The sequence below is a fragment of the Berghia stephanieae genome, chromosome 2, assembly GCF_034508935.2.
Source record: "Berghia stephanieae isolate SIO BIC M18660-M18661 chromosome 2, UCSD_Bste_1.3, whole genome shotgun sequence".
NCBI classification, from domain to species: Eukaryota; Metazoa; Mollusca; class Gastropoda; order Nudibranchia; family Aeolidiidae; genus Berghia; species Berghia stephanieae.
The window spans coordinates 112,722,903-112,737,902 of record NC_088361.1 but is presented as its reverse complement, the minus strand read 5'-3'; the positions used below and the strand labels follow the sequence as shown (position 1 = coordinate 112,737,902).

Genomic DNA, 15,000 nt, shown 5'->3' with positions numbered 1-15,000 from the left:
ATTATTATTATTATTATTATTATTATTATTATTATTATTATTATTATTATTATTATTATTATTAGTTTTTGTGTAATGCATTATACTTATCATTATTATCAATGTTTAGACGCCATTTGTTTTGTCATTGTTTTTAAAATAAAATATTTATCTTTTCAAGCTTTATCGTAAAATTTGTCCACCAATCAATCCTTTGCCTATTTAGTCACAACGTCCAAATAATTCTCCGCCAATTTAGATCAAATTGCCCAAATTGTGCTGTGGCTTTTTTGGCAATGTCACTCCCATTATTTTAAAAAAAACACAAAAAACTTGAGGTTTTATATAGTCTAATATCCACTAAACGTGTCCAAAGTGCTTTACAAAGGGTCCCTGACCAACAGTAATGCGTAACATGTAGAATGAGACATGACGCCTGTTAGGCAACGCTGTTAACGGCCAGGTACTCATTTTCCACCTGAGTACGGTGAGAGAATGTGATGATAAAGAGTCTTTTCCAAGGACTCAACTATGCATCTTTTGGGACTCAAACCCAAGACCTTCCGATCCCAAAGCGAGTGTCATACCACTAGACCACTTAGCTGCAAAATTTATAAATTTGAAATGGAAAATATTCTCCCACTATTAAAATGCCATGAATTAAGCTTTATTTGTGTGTGTGTGTGTGTGTGTGTGTGTGTGTGTGTGTGTGTGTGTGTGTACGTGTGTGTCGATAATGCTCTCATTTAAACATCTAATGATTTAAATACATTTGATTTTTAATTTTTATTTACCTTCCAGCATTGCAATGCAAAAATTCTGGTGGTAGAATCTAATACATATGCGGCTTTCTGGAAAATAAAACTATTGATACTGATTTTGCAATGTGTTTTTTCTTTTTAATGATGGTAATATACACCTAAACTAGTTACCACTAGTTCTAGCATACCCAGCTGCCCAGTCACTGCTTGTGGAGGGAGGAGGGGTGGTAAGAAAAAAAAATCTTGATTGCCCTTTCGATAAATACATCCCCTTTGACTTGTGAGGCGAGTGCTGTACTGGCATGCATTGATTACCTTTTGATTTCATTTGATTGGACAATAATATGCGGAAACCAATTTATTTAGCATGTCTCTTGATTTTGGTATTACTGGATGGGGTTCCTGACCTCCCATAGTGGGCAGGGAGAATCTTACTGCGTCTTCTATCCCCCTATATCTGTTTTCCAACTTGCTATCTGTCTTTGTCTTGGATTGAGATTACTTGGTTTTGTCCTGACCCAGGCCTGGAGTTCTTGGCTGGGAGGGAAACAGTCAAATGCATAGTTCTTGTTTTGGGAGATGATATTTTTCCCTTGTAAATCATCTCTCTCTTATGTACGGTATTGTGTTTTATTTAAATATTATATATGATTTGTAAACATCTGAGGGTGATCCGCTTAGTGGGGACCTGTGCTGGTGTCAGGATGAGACTTTTAGGTGATCTCAAACTAAGGACACTGATAGTGTGCTCTTGGAATCTACATCTGTTTCCTATTTGAACCAATTCCCCTTTGTCTTAGCTTTCCTTGGATGCTTTAATTGTAATTCTAGAACTTTTAACTATCCCATTTTCTTCTTTTTACTGGCGCTGATATGACCTTAATGTGTTGTAAGCGCCGGAAACCCCTTAAAAACAAACAAACAAGATTTTGGTATTACCAATTTGTGTATTTAATAATTTCATTTGTGTAATCTCATTCATAAAAAGAGGGTAAAATACACAGCTTCATTCAAGGAATTTCCAGGCTGAAAATTGTATAAATATTATGTCATCCCACATTGCGTATGTGAGGAGGTAACTTTCAAAATGTGCTAATCACATCAAGATAGAAAATGAGTAATCACTCTCAAGCTATCAATTAGGCCCTTTAAAATCATCGGAGAAAATTTTGAAGTTTTAAAGAACTCAAGGTATTATTTTATGAGGTAAACAAGACATGTATTTTCCCTCTTTAAACTACCAAATAATAACACAAATTGCAGTTTTCTCTGAATGATAAAAATGCAACTTAGCACGTTTTGAAAGTTCCTTTCTCATATGTACATTCCACTGATTTGCTACATTTTCTCAATTTCATATTGAAATGTTTTTAATGACATTTCAATTGCACATGACTTTTTAAAAAAATGTTTTAAATCAAAAAATAAAATAAAATTGAGCTTTATATAGCGCAATATCCACTAATTGTGCTCACAGCGCTTTACAGGGGTTCCCTGGTTAACAGAAACAATTAACATGTAGGACGGGACATGACCCATGTTAGGCGATATTACAATTTTTTCCGACAAAGACAACGCTGTTCACAGCCAGGTACTCATTTTACACCTGAGTACGGTGAGAGAATGTCAGTAAAGAGCCTTTTCCAAGGACTCAACTATGCGTAGAACGCGAGGCTCGAACCCAGGACCTTCCGATCAAAAAGCGAGTGTCATACCACTAGATCACATAGCCGCACTTATCATCACATTTATCCATATTTCCAAACGTAAAGGATAAAGTTGTGCTTGTCAACCATTTTTGAAATGTGCATTAATCGTAATGGGGAAAAAAAAGACTTCATAGGGTAATGAATATGATATCAAACTCCAGTCGTGGTGTATTTATTACATATAAGAAGTTGCCTTTTAAGAGGGACTATCTTGTTTTATGCCGGTACATTGTATGCCCCAATTACTCTATCAACGTGGATCACTCTTAATAAAAATTTGGTACCCCAGGAGCTGAACAATATTCTCCAGTTTGAAAGCACTGGGATAACATGTGAAACTGTATTCATATTATTGATTTGGAAATCATTTGATGGGAAGTATTTCATGACATTTAGAAAAGTATATAATCACCACCCATCGATTTTATGGTTTATTTGAGTATTTGAATAATGATTGGTTAGGATAACACAATAAAAAAAGTCATCATATTAAAAAATACTACAAATGTGTGACCTACCATCACAAAATGGTAATATGTCGGGTTGATTTAATTGCTAAAACTTGAATGTATAGTCACAAGGATGAGGTTTGAATTAAGTTTCTGTTGATTTTTGAAGTAGAATATACGCTTTTTAAATATTAAAACAAAAACAAAAAATTCACATTTCTAGTCATTTAGCCAAGGTTATCATGTCACTTTTTTGGCATCCGGCGCTCCTCTGATATAATTCCATCACATATTGATTGCATATCACACCTTACTAAATTTGCATCACTAAAAATAGTAAGTTCACTAACACACATTCTTCCGCACTCGTAACGATAACAGACTCTCTACATTCATGAAGGAACGTTCAAATCGTTTGCTCTCCTTTTTTTTCTTCATATGCCTCGTGAGAACTTCAAAAAAATTTTTTAAATAACCATTCACTGGACATGATAACCGTGACTTTGTTGGCGCCTTCATCAGTTGTCTTCTTGAATTGTTTTTAAAAAAAATTAATTATTGATTGAATGATTTTTATTTGGTTGTTATTGTTGTACTTTGCGATAGACTAGCGTCCTATCCAAAGGCTAGCACGCAATTTCTATTGTCCGTTTCACGCTATAGAAACCGGGATAAACTCCGGCTCCATGGGCCGAATAGTCTGAAGGGCTACCTTTTTGTTGTTGTTGCTAATGAATAATAACTTTTAAAATTATAACCTTTATATATATGTAATTTTCATTCATTTGCTTGGCTTTATGTTAGAACCTGGTAATGTTTTTGAAAAGCCATGCTTTACCAAAATATCATTGGTGTCTAAAAATAGCGTCTCTTCCATCAGGGCCATATACTACATAAGACACAGGTTGTGCCATACCTGATGGTGGTGGTGGTAGTGGATTGTTTGATGAAACAATGTAATTGTGCCACGTGTTGGGTGATAGAAGTCGTGTACGTTGAACACCGCTAACCCCTCTCATAGGGGTTGTATCATGCGTTGCATTGCCTACTTCACCTTTCTGTGTTGTCCTTCCAAAACCTCTCTGGTCTCGGAAATTACGATGAGATGACTTCTGATGTTGATTTCTGATATTCTGACCCTCTTTAGATGTTGTGTAGACCTTTTGTGGTTTATGGGTAGATGTGCGGAGGAAGGTGTTGAAATTGCTTAGATCCGGTCCATGTGTATTAGTATTATCATCTGGAATCCAACTGATATCATTCATCTCGGCCTGTGATATTTTGAAAATATTGCCATTGTCTTCTCTACCACCATGACCATCATCATGTTTGTCATGTTCTTCGACCTTCAAGTCATTATCTGCATGCCTCTGACTCTCTGTCTTACTCTGCTCCCCCGACCCAGTCGTTTTTGAGTGATCCGAGTTTTGCATAAATTTAGTTATATGATGAAATGGATTCCCCTCACTTTCGATGTCTTGATCATTGTCGTTATTATTGTGGGTAGTTGGTAGCGCACGTTCATCATCTCCAATTAAGTATGGTGAATTGAATAAAGGCACTTCCTTATTTTCTGCAGCATTCGGGTTCGGAACCAAGATTCTTGAATAGACACCGTGATGACCTGATCTGTCCCATGGCTTACTGAAAAGCTTATTTTCGTTTCTCTCTGTTTTCTTTTGTTGCATGTTTGGTGAATTATCCGCATCACGTATAGGTGAAGACATTTCTTTTCCAGAGGATATTTCTCCGTATACAAAACCACTCTCTCTGGGCCTGCCTCTGTAGATGAATTCCGTTTGTGCTGGGACGGCAGACGTGTTGTTACCGTTATAGTCAGCTTGGTTGGATGTTGGTGATATGATGTAGTTGTTGATGCGACGTCTATTCAGAGGACTATTTGACAGTCCTATTGGAGGCTGTGGAGATGTGTAGTCATGACCTTGACCATGGCCCTGACTTTGACCTCCAACACCGCTGGTGTACCAATTACTGTCAACATTAATGTTGTCAAATTCTGGGTAGATGTGCTGAACTGGGTAAATTTGTTGAATGCCATCACTGTGGCGCTTTCGACTGTAGACAGACATTAAAACAAAATCTTATAAGACCACTTTGAATGTCATTTTCTTTTGAATGCAAAGCAATCTACTTTCCCCTAATAATATGTTTAAGCTTGAGACTTGTGCATATAATTATTGAATGCCGCTTTTGACCGAATGGTAATCATTACATAAGACAGAATTAGTCATATTCATTCATTCATTCATGGAAATTGGTAATTGGTATTACCGTTAACATTCGTGACAGAAAATTACAATCACAATATGTATTTTCAACGCAATTTTGGAAACGAAACACTCTCGCCCATGTAAGGGGGTTTATAATTTTCGGTTGTCTATCTTAACCAAACTGCATTGTATAGCTTTGGAGATAGACGGCTACATTAGATATCACTAACAAATCAAAGTGAATTTTAATCTCTTTAGTTTAAAAAAAAATGGGTATAATTTAGCATTCTACTTTAAGAAGGCAGGTTGTTTAAAACAATTATATGTTGCACACATAAGTTTATAATCGATTTACAGTGGTCGGTTATAATCCTGTTTTAAGGCGTGATGGAAAATGTTAAATAGACCTATGCATATACAGTGTTTCCTTTGAGATTAAAAAAAAAAGACATTATCGTAAATTTCAAATTGTAACCTTCATGGAAAATAAGTGTCGTAGATCAATCCCAGTCCCAGCAAAATGTTATTACTCACATGAATTCAACATTTTTAATTTTGAGAATCATAACGAAAAAACTATCATGACTTACTTCTTATTAACAGCACAACACAGGTAAAGAATTGCTCTTCCAATCAGCCAGAGAAATTCTACAATGGTTATTACTGATATGCCCACCGTAATGGCCGATACCGAACCCAACTTGAGAAACAAGCCAATCAGCTGAAATAGAAAATACGAAAAGCAAACATAGAAATTTTGGATAATGACTATCCCGATATCACTGCTTACGTCAACATTGCCAATGTCGATTTTCACCCAAGTCGATCAATTTTCTTAGTCACTCCATTTCTACCTATATTAAGCTATACACTCACTAGTAGAAAAGCTTTCTGCATAAGTCGATGTGTTTACGCAGCTGGTATTATCCCCCATACTCCCAATAAAAAAAGACAATAAGTAATTTCATTAGATACAAAAGCCACCTGTAATTTTTTTAAAATAACACATCTACAACTGATTTTCTTACACCAAATGCAATGGATAAATGACGATCACCATCACTGAATTGGAAGCCCCTTTTGAAGCTCATCAGCAAGTCCAGAAAGTCCAGTCAAAGATTTCGACTCCTTAAACAAATGGAGAAAGGCCAAAGGGCTTGCCTCTAATACTGGCCTTTTCCGGGGCCTAACATAGTCATGATTTGCTTGCCGTGTTCGTCGCATTCTGACTTGTTTTTTGTGAACTTTTGGGCCATATTTGATTATTGTATTACTGGTTTGCATAATGGTACGACGGATGTTGAAGTATTGGTATTTTTATTTGTATTGTCTATGATCTTTGACATTATAAGTCATTGACCACTTCCATCAAGAGGAGACTAGACATTGAGTATATACGAGGGTGGGCTGAAAAGTTTTGCAATTTACGTAGTAATTCCCTCATGTTTAGGAATAATTCGTTAAACAATACGTCAAAAGAAAGCTTGATATCTCAGCTGCAAACTACTTCGTTTTTCAATATTGTCACCGTCACAATGAGATCAACACAGAGCTGCCAACGCCTTGACGTTTTTGTTGCTTTCAAAGTGGTTTCCATTGAGATACTCCTTCAATCGAGGGAATGAGAAGTCTGAAGATGATAGGCCGGGACTGTAGGGTGGATGTGGCAAGGTGGAGAAATCCAATTTTCCTCAGTCCTGTTTGAATATGTTGACTCGTGTGAGGTCAAGCGCTATCGTTTTGTAATATCGCATTTTTCTGGGGCCGCACTCTTTTCAGTCGGGCTCTCAGTTTTTCCAGCGTGGTAACATTTTGATCGGAATTCACTGTTTTGCCGTGTTCAAAATATTCGATATGAACAACACCTTCAAAGTCCCAGAAAATCGTAAGCAGCACTTTTCTAGCCAACGCCAAAACTTGAACTTTTTTGGACAAGGAGGAGTTCTTGTGCCGATATTCCATTGACTAGCAGTTGCTCTCTGGGTCCTAATGGGGACCCATGACTCGTCCGCAATGACTATTTGCTGAGTAAAGGCATCACCTTCGTCTTCATATCTTTTCAATAGTTTGGAACAAATTGTTTTTGTTGCTCTTTCATGTCACTTCTGAACATTCGTGGCACCCACCTGGCAAACACTTTTCTGTATCCAAGGATCACTGTTACGATTTGGTTACCCTTTCCATTGAACTTCCAACTTTTTCCGCTTGTCAGTTTGTCTAACAAGCCGATTTGCCAGAATCTTGATTTCGCCTACAGTTTTATTACAGACGTTCGAGTTCGAGGCACTTCAGAGCCTCCCGCAACGAGTTTGTTCTTGATGTTTTGTTTCGATCGGGTCTCCTTCCGCCAACCTTACCCATCGTCAAACTGTGCTATAATAATCAACATAAGCGTCACCATAAACATGCTTCATTCATGGGTGAATGGGTGAACAGCCTTAAGCATTCAGAAATTAATTAACAGCATTCTGCTTGAATCTAATATCTTTTGGTGCAGCCATTTTCAGGTTTTGTTTTGACCGAGGTTGTTGACCACGTAATAGGACAAAAGCGATTACGCCACGAAGAGACCCCATAGACCTTAGAAATTTGGACACATCAAAACCAATTAGTTAGAAAGTATGTATGCCGAATATTCAGGTTGTAAGTAGAATATATTTGTAATTATACGCTAAATTACAAAACTTTCCAGCTCACTCTCATACAAAACCATTTTAATGACTCCTCTTGAGTTGATTTTAGGATAAGACGATCTTTTTTTTTGTATTCTGACAACGGCTTACTCAGAGTTCACCGTATCATTTAAGCTTGGCACTTACCGACAGCTTGTCTTCCTCCTCCAATTTGACATACGATGAATGACTCCATGACACTTGAATCTTGGTCACGGAACTCCTTAATGTCAAAAAAAAAAAATTTAAACAATTATACCCTATATTTTTGTGACACATAATTATGACGCCACCGATGATGATGGTGATGATGATGATGATGATGATGATGATGATAATGATGATGATGAGGATGATGATGATGATGATGACGACGATGATGATGATGATGATGATGATGATGATGATAATGATGATGATGAGGATGATGAAGATAAAATCCGTATGAACACTTTTTTAAGTTTAAGTATTAAGTCACTTGATCCAATTTAGTTTATCGAAAGAGTCAATCTATTTATATTCAGAAGTTAGCAAGCGACTTTTAGTTCTCTGTTTCTCTCTTCATTTCGCTGCCCAAAGGGAGCCACTGCATTGGCTGAAACAAATTTGGAGGCAAGAAATGTTTTTTTTTTTTAATGTGAGATAATAAATACAATTCGCACTCCTGAATTGTCGAGTGCCCTAAATGATCCATGTATATCAATCTTTACGAGTATACTGTTAGCTTGTTATCAATCTTTTGAAAAGGTTCGTACTTTAAAGTTTCATAAACTATGTAGATTAATGCACAAAATAATATGTGTCTAGTCTTTTTTTTAGACAAATGAAATGTTTTGTTTTTTTTCCGTTTTCCTCAAAATGTCAATTTTGACTAACTTGTCTCTTTATTTTAAGAAGATCTCTAAAGGTAACTGTCAGATTTGGCTGTCTTTTTGCCACACTGTTTAATAGATGTATATTTATCACTTTACAAAGAGATTTTTTAATTGGCTGTTATAGTTTTTGAGCTAGGATATTTTTTCTGTAATTATCCTCTATATTCGGAGAACTCGATATAACCTAATAATGGCACACATTGATGCTGACTATGTAAACATCCCTCCCCCCTTACCCCACACCATTAGAGATTCATATTCTCAATTTGTTACATCAATGATGGTTCGACGTCGATAGCACGAAGTTCGTTTGTCTCTGGAATTAACTACAAAAAGTGATTCGTCTGTAAACAAAATGCCCTTCCTCCCACATAATATTCTGTTCTCAGTTCATGTGCCCATCTCAATCGAGCAATTCTGTGTCAAGTGGTCATTCTTTGGTCGACTGGGTGGGGATCCTGACCTCCCAGAGCGGGCAGGGAGGTACATACTGTATCTTCTATCCCCTTATATCTGTTTTCCAACATGCTTTCTGTCTTTGTCTTGGAATGAGATTACTTGGTTTTGTCCTGGCCCTGGTCATAGTCCCTGCTGGGAGGGAAACAGTCAAATGCATTATTATTGTTTCGGGAGATGATATTTTTTTCCTTGTAAATCATCTCTCTGTTATGTATTGTTATATTTGTTATTTTTAATGTATAATGTAAGCATTTGAGTGTATTCCTCTTCGTTGGATTTTGTGCTTGTGTCCGGATGAGACTTATAGGTGATCTCAAACTGAGTACATTGGTGGTATGCTCCTGGAATCCACATCTGATCCCTATTTCTTTCTAGTTCCCCTTTGTCTTACTTTTTCTTGGGTGCTTTAATTGTAATTCTAGAACTTTTTACTATCCCATTTTCTTCCTTTTTACTGGCGCTGGTATGACCTAAATGAGTTGCAAGCGCAGTAAAACCTTAAAAAACATAAAAACATCTTTGGTCGAATTACGAGTTTATGACTTTTCAAACCACAGTAACGCTAATCTGAAATTAATATCTGACATATTTTTGGTGCGCACGTACAACATGCAACTTTTGTAACGTCCTGTTTGGCGGTTCGAATCTGCTCCTCACTTGTGTCAAAAAAGGCATGCGCTATTTCAAAAGAAAGAAACGTCTTTAAGATATATACCAGGTACAACTATGTTTTTTCTTATATGGAATTTTAACAAATACAAACGGTCCGTTTATTTTGTAAATGACTATATATATATATATATATATATATATATATATATATATATATATATATATATATATATATATATTTATATAACCCCTCCCCTCACCTCCACGCACCCCCGTTACACTGCCAAAAATAAGGTCATGCCTATCAAAAAGTATTAAATTCACATACACAAAATGTATTCTTTATACGCAAAATTGCCAAATTTCCAAACGCGTCCATAATCGAAGTTTTGCTGTGTGAAACATTGCACTCACCTAATGTCACTGAAATTGCGTGTTTTATCCGCCAAATCTAATGATGTCCTTATCAAAGCCTGAAATATACATGGTATCATATTCATATTTAAAAGAAAGATCTCATCTCCATCACCACCACTACCATCATCGTCGTCGTCGTCGTCATCATCATCATCATCATCATCATCATCATCATCATCATCATCATTATCATCAGTCATCTTCATCATTACGAAACATCGTTGCTCATAGTTCATCTTATATATCTATATTATTATTATATTATTATTATTTATTATTATTATTATTATTATTATTATTATTATTATTATTATTTATTATATATCATTATTATTATATATATTACTATATTATTATTATATATTATCATCTATCATCATATTCATCATCATTATCATCATCATCATTCTTATATTATCTATTCATCTATATCATCATATCATTATCTATTATTATTATTATTATTATTATTATTATTATTATTTATTATTATTATTATTTATTATTATTATTATACTATTTATTATATTATAATACTATCTTATTGTTTTCTCTTTATCATCATCCTCCTCCTCTTCTTCTTCTTCTTCTTCTTCTTCTCCTTCTTCTTCTTTTTCATGTACGCTTTTCTTTTACCTCAGAATCGTTTTTAATCCAGTCAAAAGATGATGCAGTCACATCAAGGAATTCTTCTCTGTAATATAAAAGGACGTCCATAGTCATCTTAATGATAAAGACATTTGTATTTCTTTATGTTAGAATCAGTATAGAATGTAGATAAGAATGCCATTGTTGGGTTTTGTTCATCACTAACCATTTCAAGAAATATAAATGAATGAAGTAACTACTACAAAGTGTCAGAATCGGTATATAGAATGTAGATAAGAATGCCGATGCAGGGTGGTGTTCATCCTTAACCCATCGACTTAGATCGTAGCCATTGTTAAGTTATAGCCTGACACTGAAAACAAAAAAGACTGGCATTTTGACGTCATTATTTAGTTTTTGCACCGCCTAGTGAGTTGTCGTTAGTAGTGCTCATGGAAACAAGTATCCCATTGGTTGAACTATTGAATACAACTCACAATTTGTTTTCTTTTGTGGCAATAACTGGTATTTTGACGTCATTTTTTTTGGTCAGTTAACGATGCTTCTTAGACTTAGACTCACAGACGGCACAAGTCGACAAGAACATCTGAAGTTACCCGCGTTATATTTATTTCTTGCAGAATTTCTTAATAGTAGAAGGTAAAAGTATATGTGAAGTCATGCCATTTTATATTGTTGGAAAGCTAAAACTTGCAGATTTGTGAGATATTTATGTCCCATTGTTGTAATGATGAAAATATGCCATTTGCACTTCTTTTGCTGTTTTTGACTTCAGTGAAAGCGAAAAAATTTATGTTTTTGAACAGAGACTTGGAAACTTTGTAAAAAGGGGGTGGAGGGTCATTTAGAAACTTTATTTTGGTATGTGAATTCCTTCAGAAAATAAAAAAAGGAGGTGGAGGGGGGTCTATATATCGGTCTTTTCTATAGTTTGTCTATGTATATACATTGATAACAAGACGATCTTACTTGCATGTGTTAGGGCAATCACATGGTAGCTGATTTCTTTGATACAACACACGAAGGAGGCGTTGACAGAGATCTGAAATCAGAATCACACAGTATTAGATACATTGATTACTAAAGAGACTTTAGTGTTGTCAAGCCACTATGTCTTCAAAGTCAGGCTATATAGAAGAAAAAAACACGTTTGTGATTGACTTAAAAGATTTGTTGTAACCCTAATGGACTAAATATATGAATGTGGCCCGCTGCCTCTGATCCAAATCTGATGCTTTATATCGATGGTCGGCGGATCAAACTTCTGAACTCTCGATTTTCACAATCGACGGATCAAAACTCTGAAAGTCTACATAACGAGCTTTGCCCACCATGTTATTATATAATTTTGGGCGGATCAGACCTCTGATGACACAGAGGTAGGATCCACCGACCATCTACGATACATACATATATATATATATATATATATATATATGTGTGTGTGTGTGTGTGTGTGTGTGTGTGTGTGTGAGCTGTTACATATCTCCTGTTTTAAGTTCTAATATACAATTTCTACATCGATTGATTGATAGTTATCATTGGAAATGAAATTATCATCAGGTTGTTCTGTTGAAATTATTTTCATCATGGCATGAAATAACTTACATTCGTATTGTACATGAACACGGCATCTTTGTGATAACAGGCTTGGCAGTGATATACTACATCCACACACACTGGCCGTGTGGAGTACAAGACACCGCGAAACACAATCCTGTGGAAGATATAATGTGTTGTTTTCATTAATCCATTTTTTTTAGAAGCTACAAGTATTGGCATATTTCGGCATTAACTCACTCAACCCTAACACCAACTATATCCGTAGTTTACCCGGGATTACTTTTACCCCATGCCTATTTATTACATTTTTATGAGACAAATTATAGGCGTAGTATCAATGCTTTTAGTTTATGCATGTTAATGGTAGTTGAATAAAACTATCTTTGCACATGCTCATTTTTAATACATTTTTTTCCAATTTTGAAAAGTAGCAAAAATCTCTAGGATTGAGTGAGTTAAAGAGCTGTCAATTATGTTGTTTTGCCAAAAAAAATAGCTTCTAAACTACATAGAGAATTGGCAGTGACGAGATTAAAACTTTTTTGCTTCGCAGAAGTCGGTTGGTGTTATGTACGTGTGTGGGCAGATTTGACGCACTTTCGATCACAAGCATGTTTGTTAATGTTTTGAGTCTATTTACAACGTATGCTATTGATTTTTTTTTTCAGAATGGCTAGGAAAAGACAATAAAGACATAAAAGTGAAAAAATGAACTTTTTATTTCAATCTGATAATATAATAGGTGATAATACCAGATCTGTACAAGAATTTAATTATTTATCTTTGTCTTGTGTAGGCGGCTTAAACACAATGGATTTTATTTGTCGGTTGCAAAAATAACTAAGATTGCATTACATTATATATTATAATGGATATATAATGAATGGATTCACTGACTTATATGGTCGAAACACATGTTTCTGTGGCTTCTACCCACATCTTCAGTCGGCATAGTGAATCCATTCATATTTTATATTAGCTCTAACCAACGTTATCGAGCACTCTCGTACTTACAGTACCAACCAACACTCATATATATATATATATATATATATATATATATATATATATATATATATATATATATATATATATATAGTTTGGAGTTTTCTACGGACATTGCAAATGGATTATGCCGACTGAGGAAGTGTAAGGAACACAGAAACGAGTCGTCTCGGCAAAAAAATGTGAGTGAAAATTTACATTATATATTAGCTCTAACCACCATTATCGAGCACTTTCGTACCTACAAGTACCCACCAACACTCATAAATATATATATATATATATATATATATATATATATATATATATATATATATATATATATATAATACTCCGTGGTCTGAGCCCTTTACAACCAGAGCAGCCCCGCAAAGTGCAGGGTAATCAAATTCGGTACCTTCTGGGGATGAGACAAAGACATTACCGCTATGGCACCCTCTCAATTTAGTGGCAACCGGTGGATAATTGTACTGATCCTGTTAGAAGTGATATATCCCTTGGAAATGTTTGAAATACTCATATAGAGACAAAAGATATGAGATGAGAGTTTGGGCCATTGTCGGGCAAGAAATGTATAGGATTCATTTTGAAGGATATTGAGATAATTGCCATAATTGCCATAAAGATTTATTTATACTATACTCAATTCATTATACGTTGAAATCGTATTTAACTAGCTCTATAACTTTGAGAAGTTTATAAGAGAATTTAGAATTCGAGATGTTTTGTAAAAATTATCACTTTTTACCCTATTTATTGATGGCTTACATCTCTATGAATCAGTTTATTGATTTAATCGGTTCTCAAGATATAAAAGCTTACAGACTGGAAAGGTACTTACTAGTTTGTTGTAGTTGGGATCGCTGTTGCAATTCTTTGATTTCCTTCTCAACTCATGTGTCTGGGTAAACAATTGATAAATGTAGGTCCGGATGGTTATTGAAAGACAAAATAAAGTGATATTTTCAGGACAAAATTATCATGACAAGAAAATTATACTGTGATTGATAAAAAAAAAACAACCACCAGAACTGGAATTGTTATGACATTTGTAACGTCAGCAACGTCCCAGGTTTGAGAGTTTTTAGCAAGATGAGGATCATCTAAATCGATCAATATTTGAAGTACTAGTTTTCTGGGCAAATTTTTAAATACGTGTCTTTCCAGAGTACGGCTGTTAACTGGTAAATGAATGCTACTGAAGTCGTGATATATTATATATTATACCTACTACGTGCTCCCCCGAGCTCTGAAATAACTACAAGTGATCATTTGCAAATTAAAATGGCATTATGAAATAATTAAGAGAGCACAATATGTTCAATTAGGACAAAACAAATCTTCCTGTATAACTACAAATACTGGTGCTCATCAAGGTTGTGTATTGTCCCCTGTATTATTCACAATATACACGAATGACTGTAGAAGTCAAAACCTGAGTGTACCTTTAATAAAGTTTGCAGATGACACCGCTCTTCAAGGCCTCATAACAAATGGCAACGAAGTGGCTTATAGGCAAGAAATTGATAGATTTGTGTCTTGGTGTGATGCCCACCACCTTGAGCTTAACATAAGCAAGACAAAGGAGCTAGTGATTGACTTTAGGAGAGTGAAGGAACCGATAGAACCGTTAAAATTAAAGGACCAATTCGTCCAGCG

The 15,000-nt window shown here is 35.2% G+C and overlaps 1 protein-coding gene across 1 annotated transcript in view; it reads right to left on the bottom strand.

The window, feature by feature from the left end:
• Nucleotides 1-1,667: 1,667 nt before the first annotated feature.
• LOC144966269 (uncharacterized) overlaps nt 1,668-15,000 on the bottom strand; it is a 19,399-nt gene continuing 6,066 nt past the window's right edge. The window contains exons 4-11 of the mRNA XM_078902478.1: nt 14,183-14,242; nt 12,382-12,490; nt 11,743-11,815; nt 10,801-10,858; nt 10,162-10,220; nt 7,949-8,024; nt 5,720-5,850; nt 1,668-4,974 (exon numbers count right to left, since the gene is read on the bottom strand). Coding sequence (XP_078758604.1) covers nt 3,744-4,974; nt 5,720-5,850; nt 7,949-8,024; nt 10,162-10,220; nt 10,801-10,858; nt 11,743-11,815; nt 12,382-12,490; nt 14,183-14,242 — 1,797 coding nt within the window. The 3' untranslated portion in view covers nt 1,668-3,743. The remainder of the gene's footprint in view (nt 4,975-5,719; nt 5,851-7,948; nt 8,025-10,161; nt 10,221-10,800; nt 10,859-11,742; nt 11,816-12,381; nt 12,491-14,182; nt 14,243-15,000) is intronic.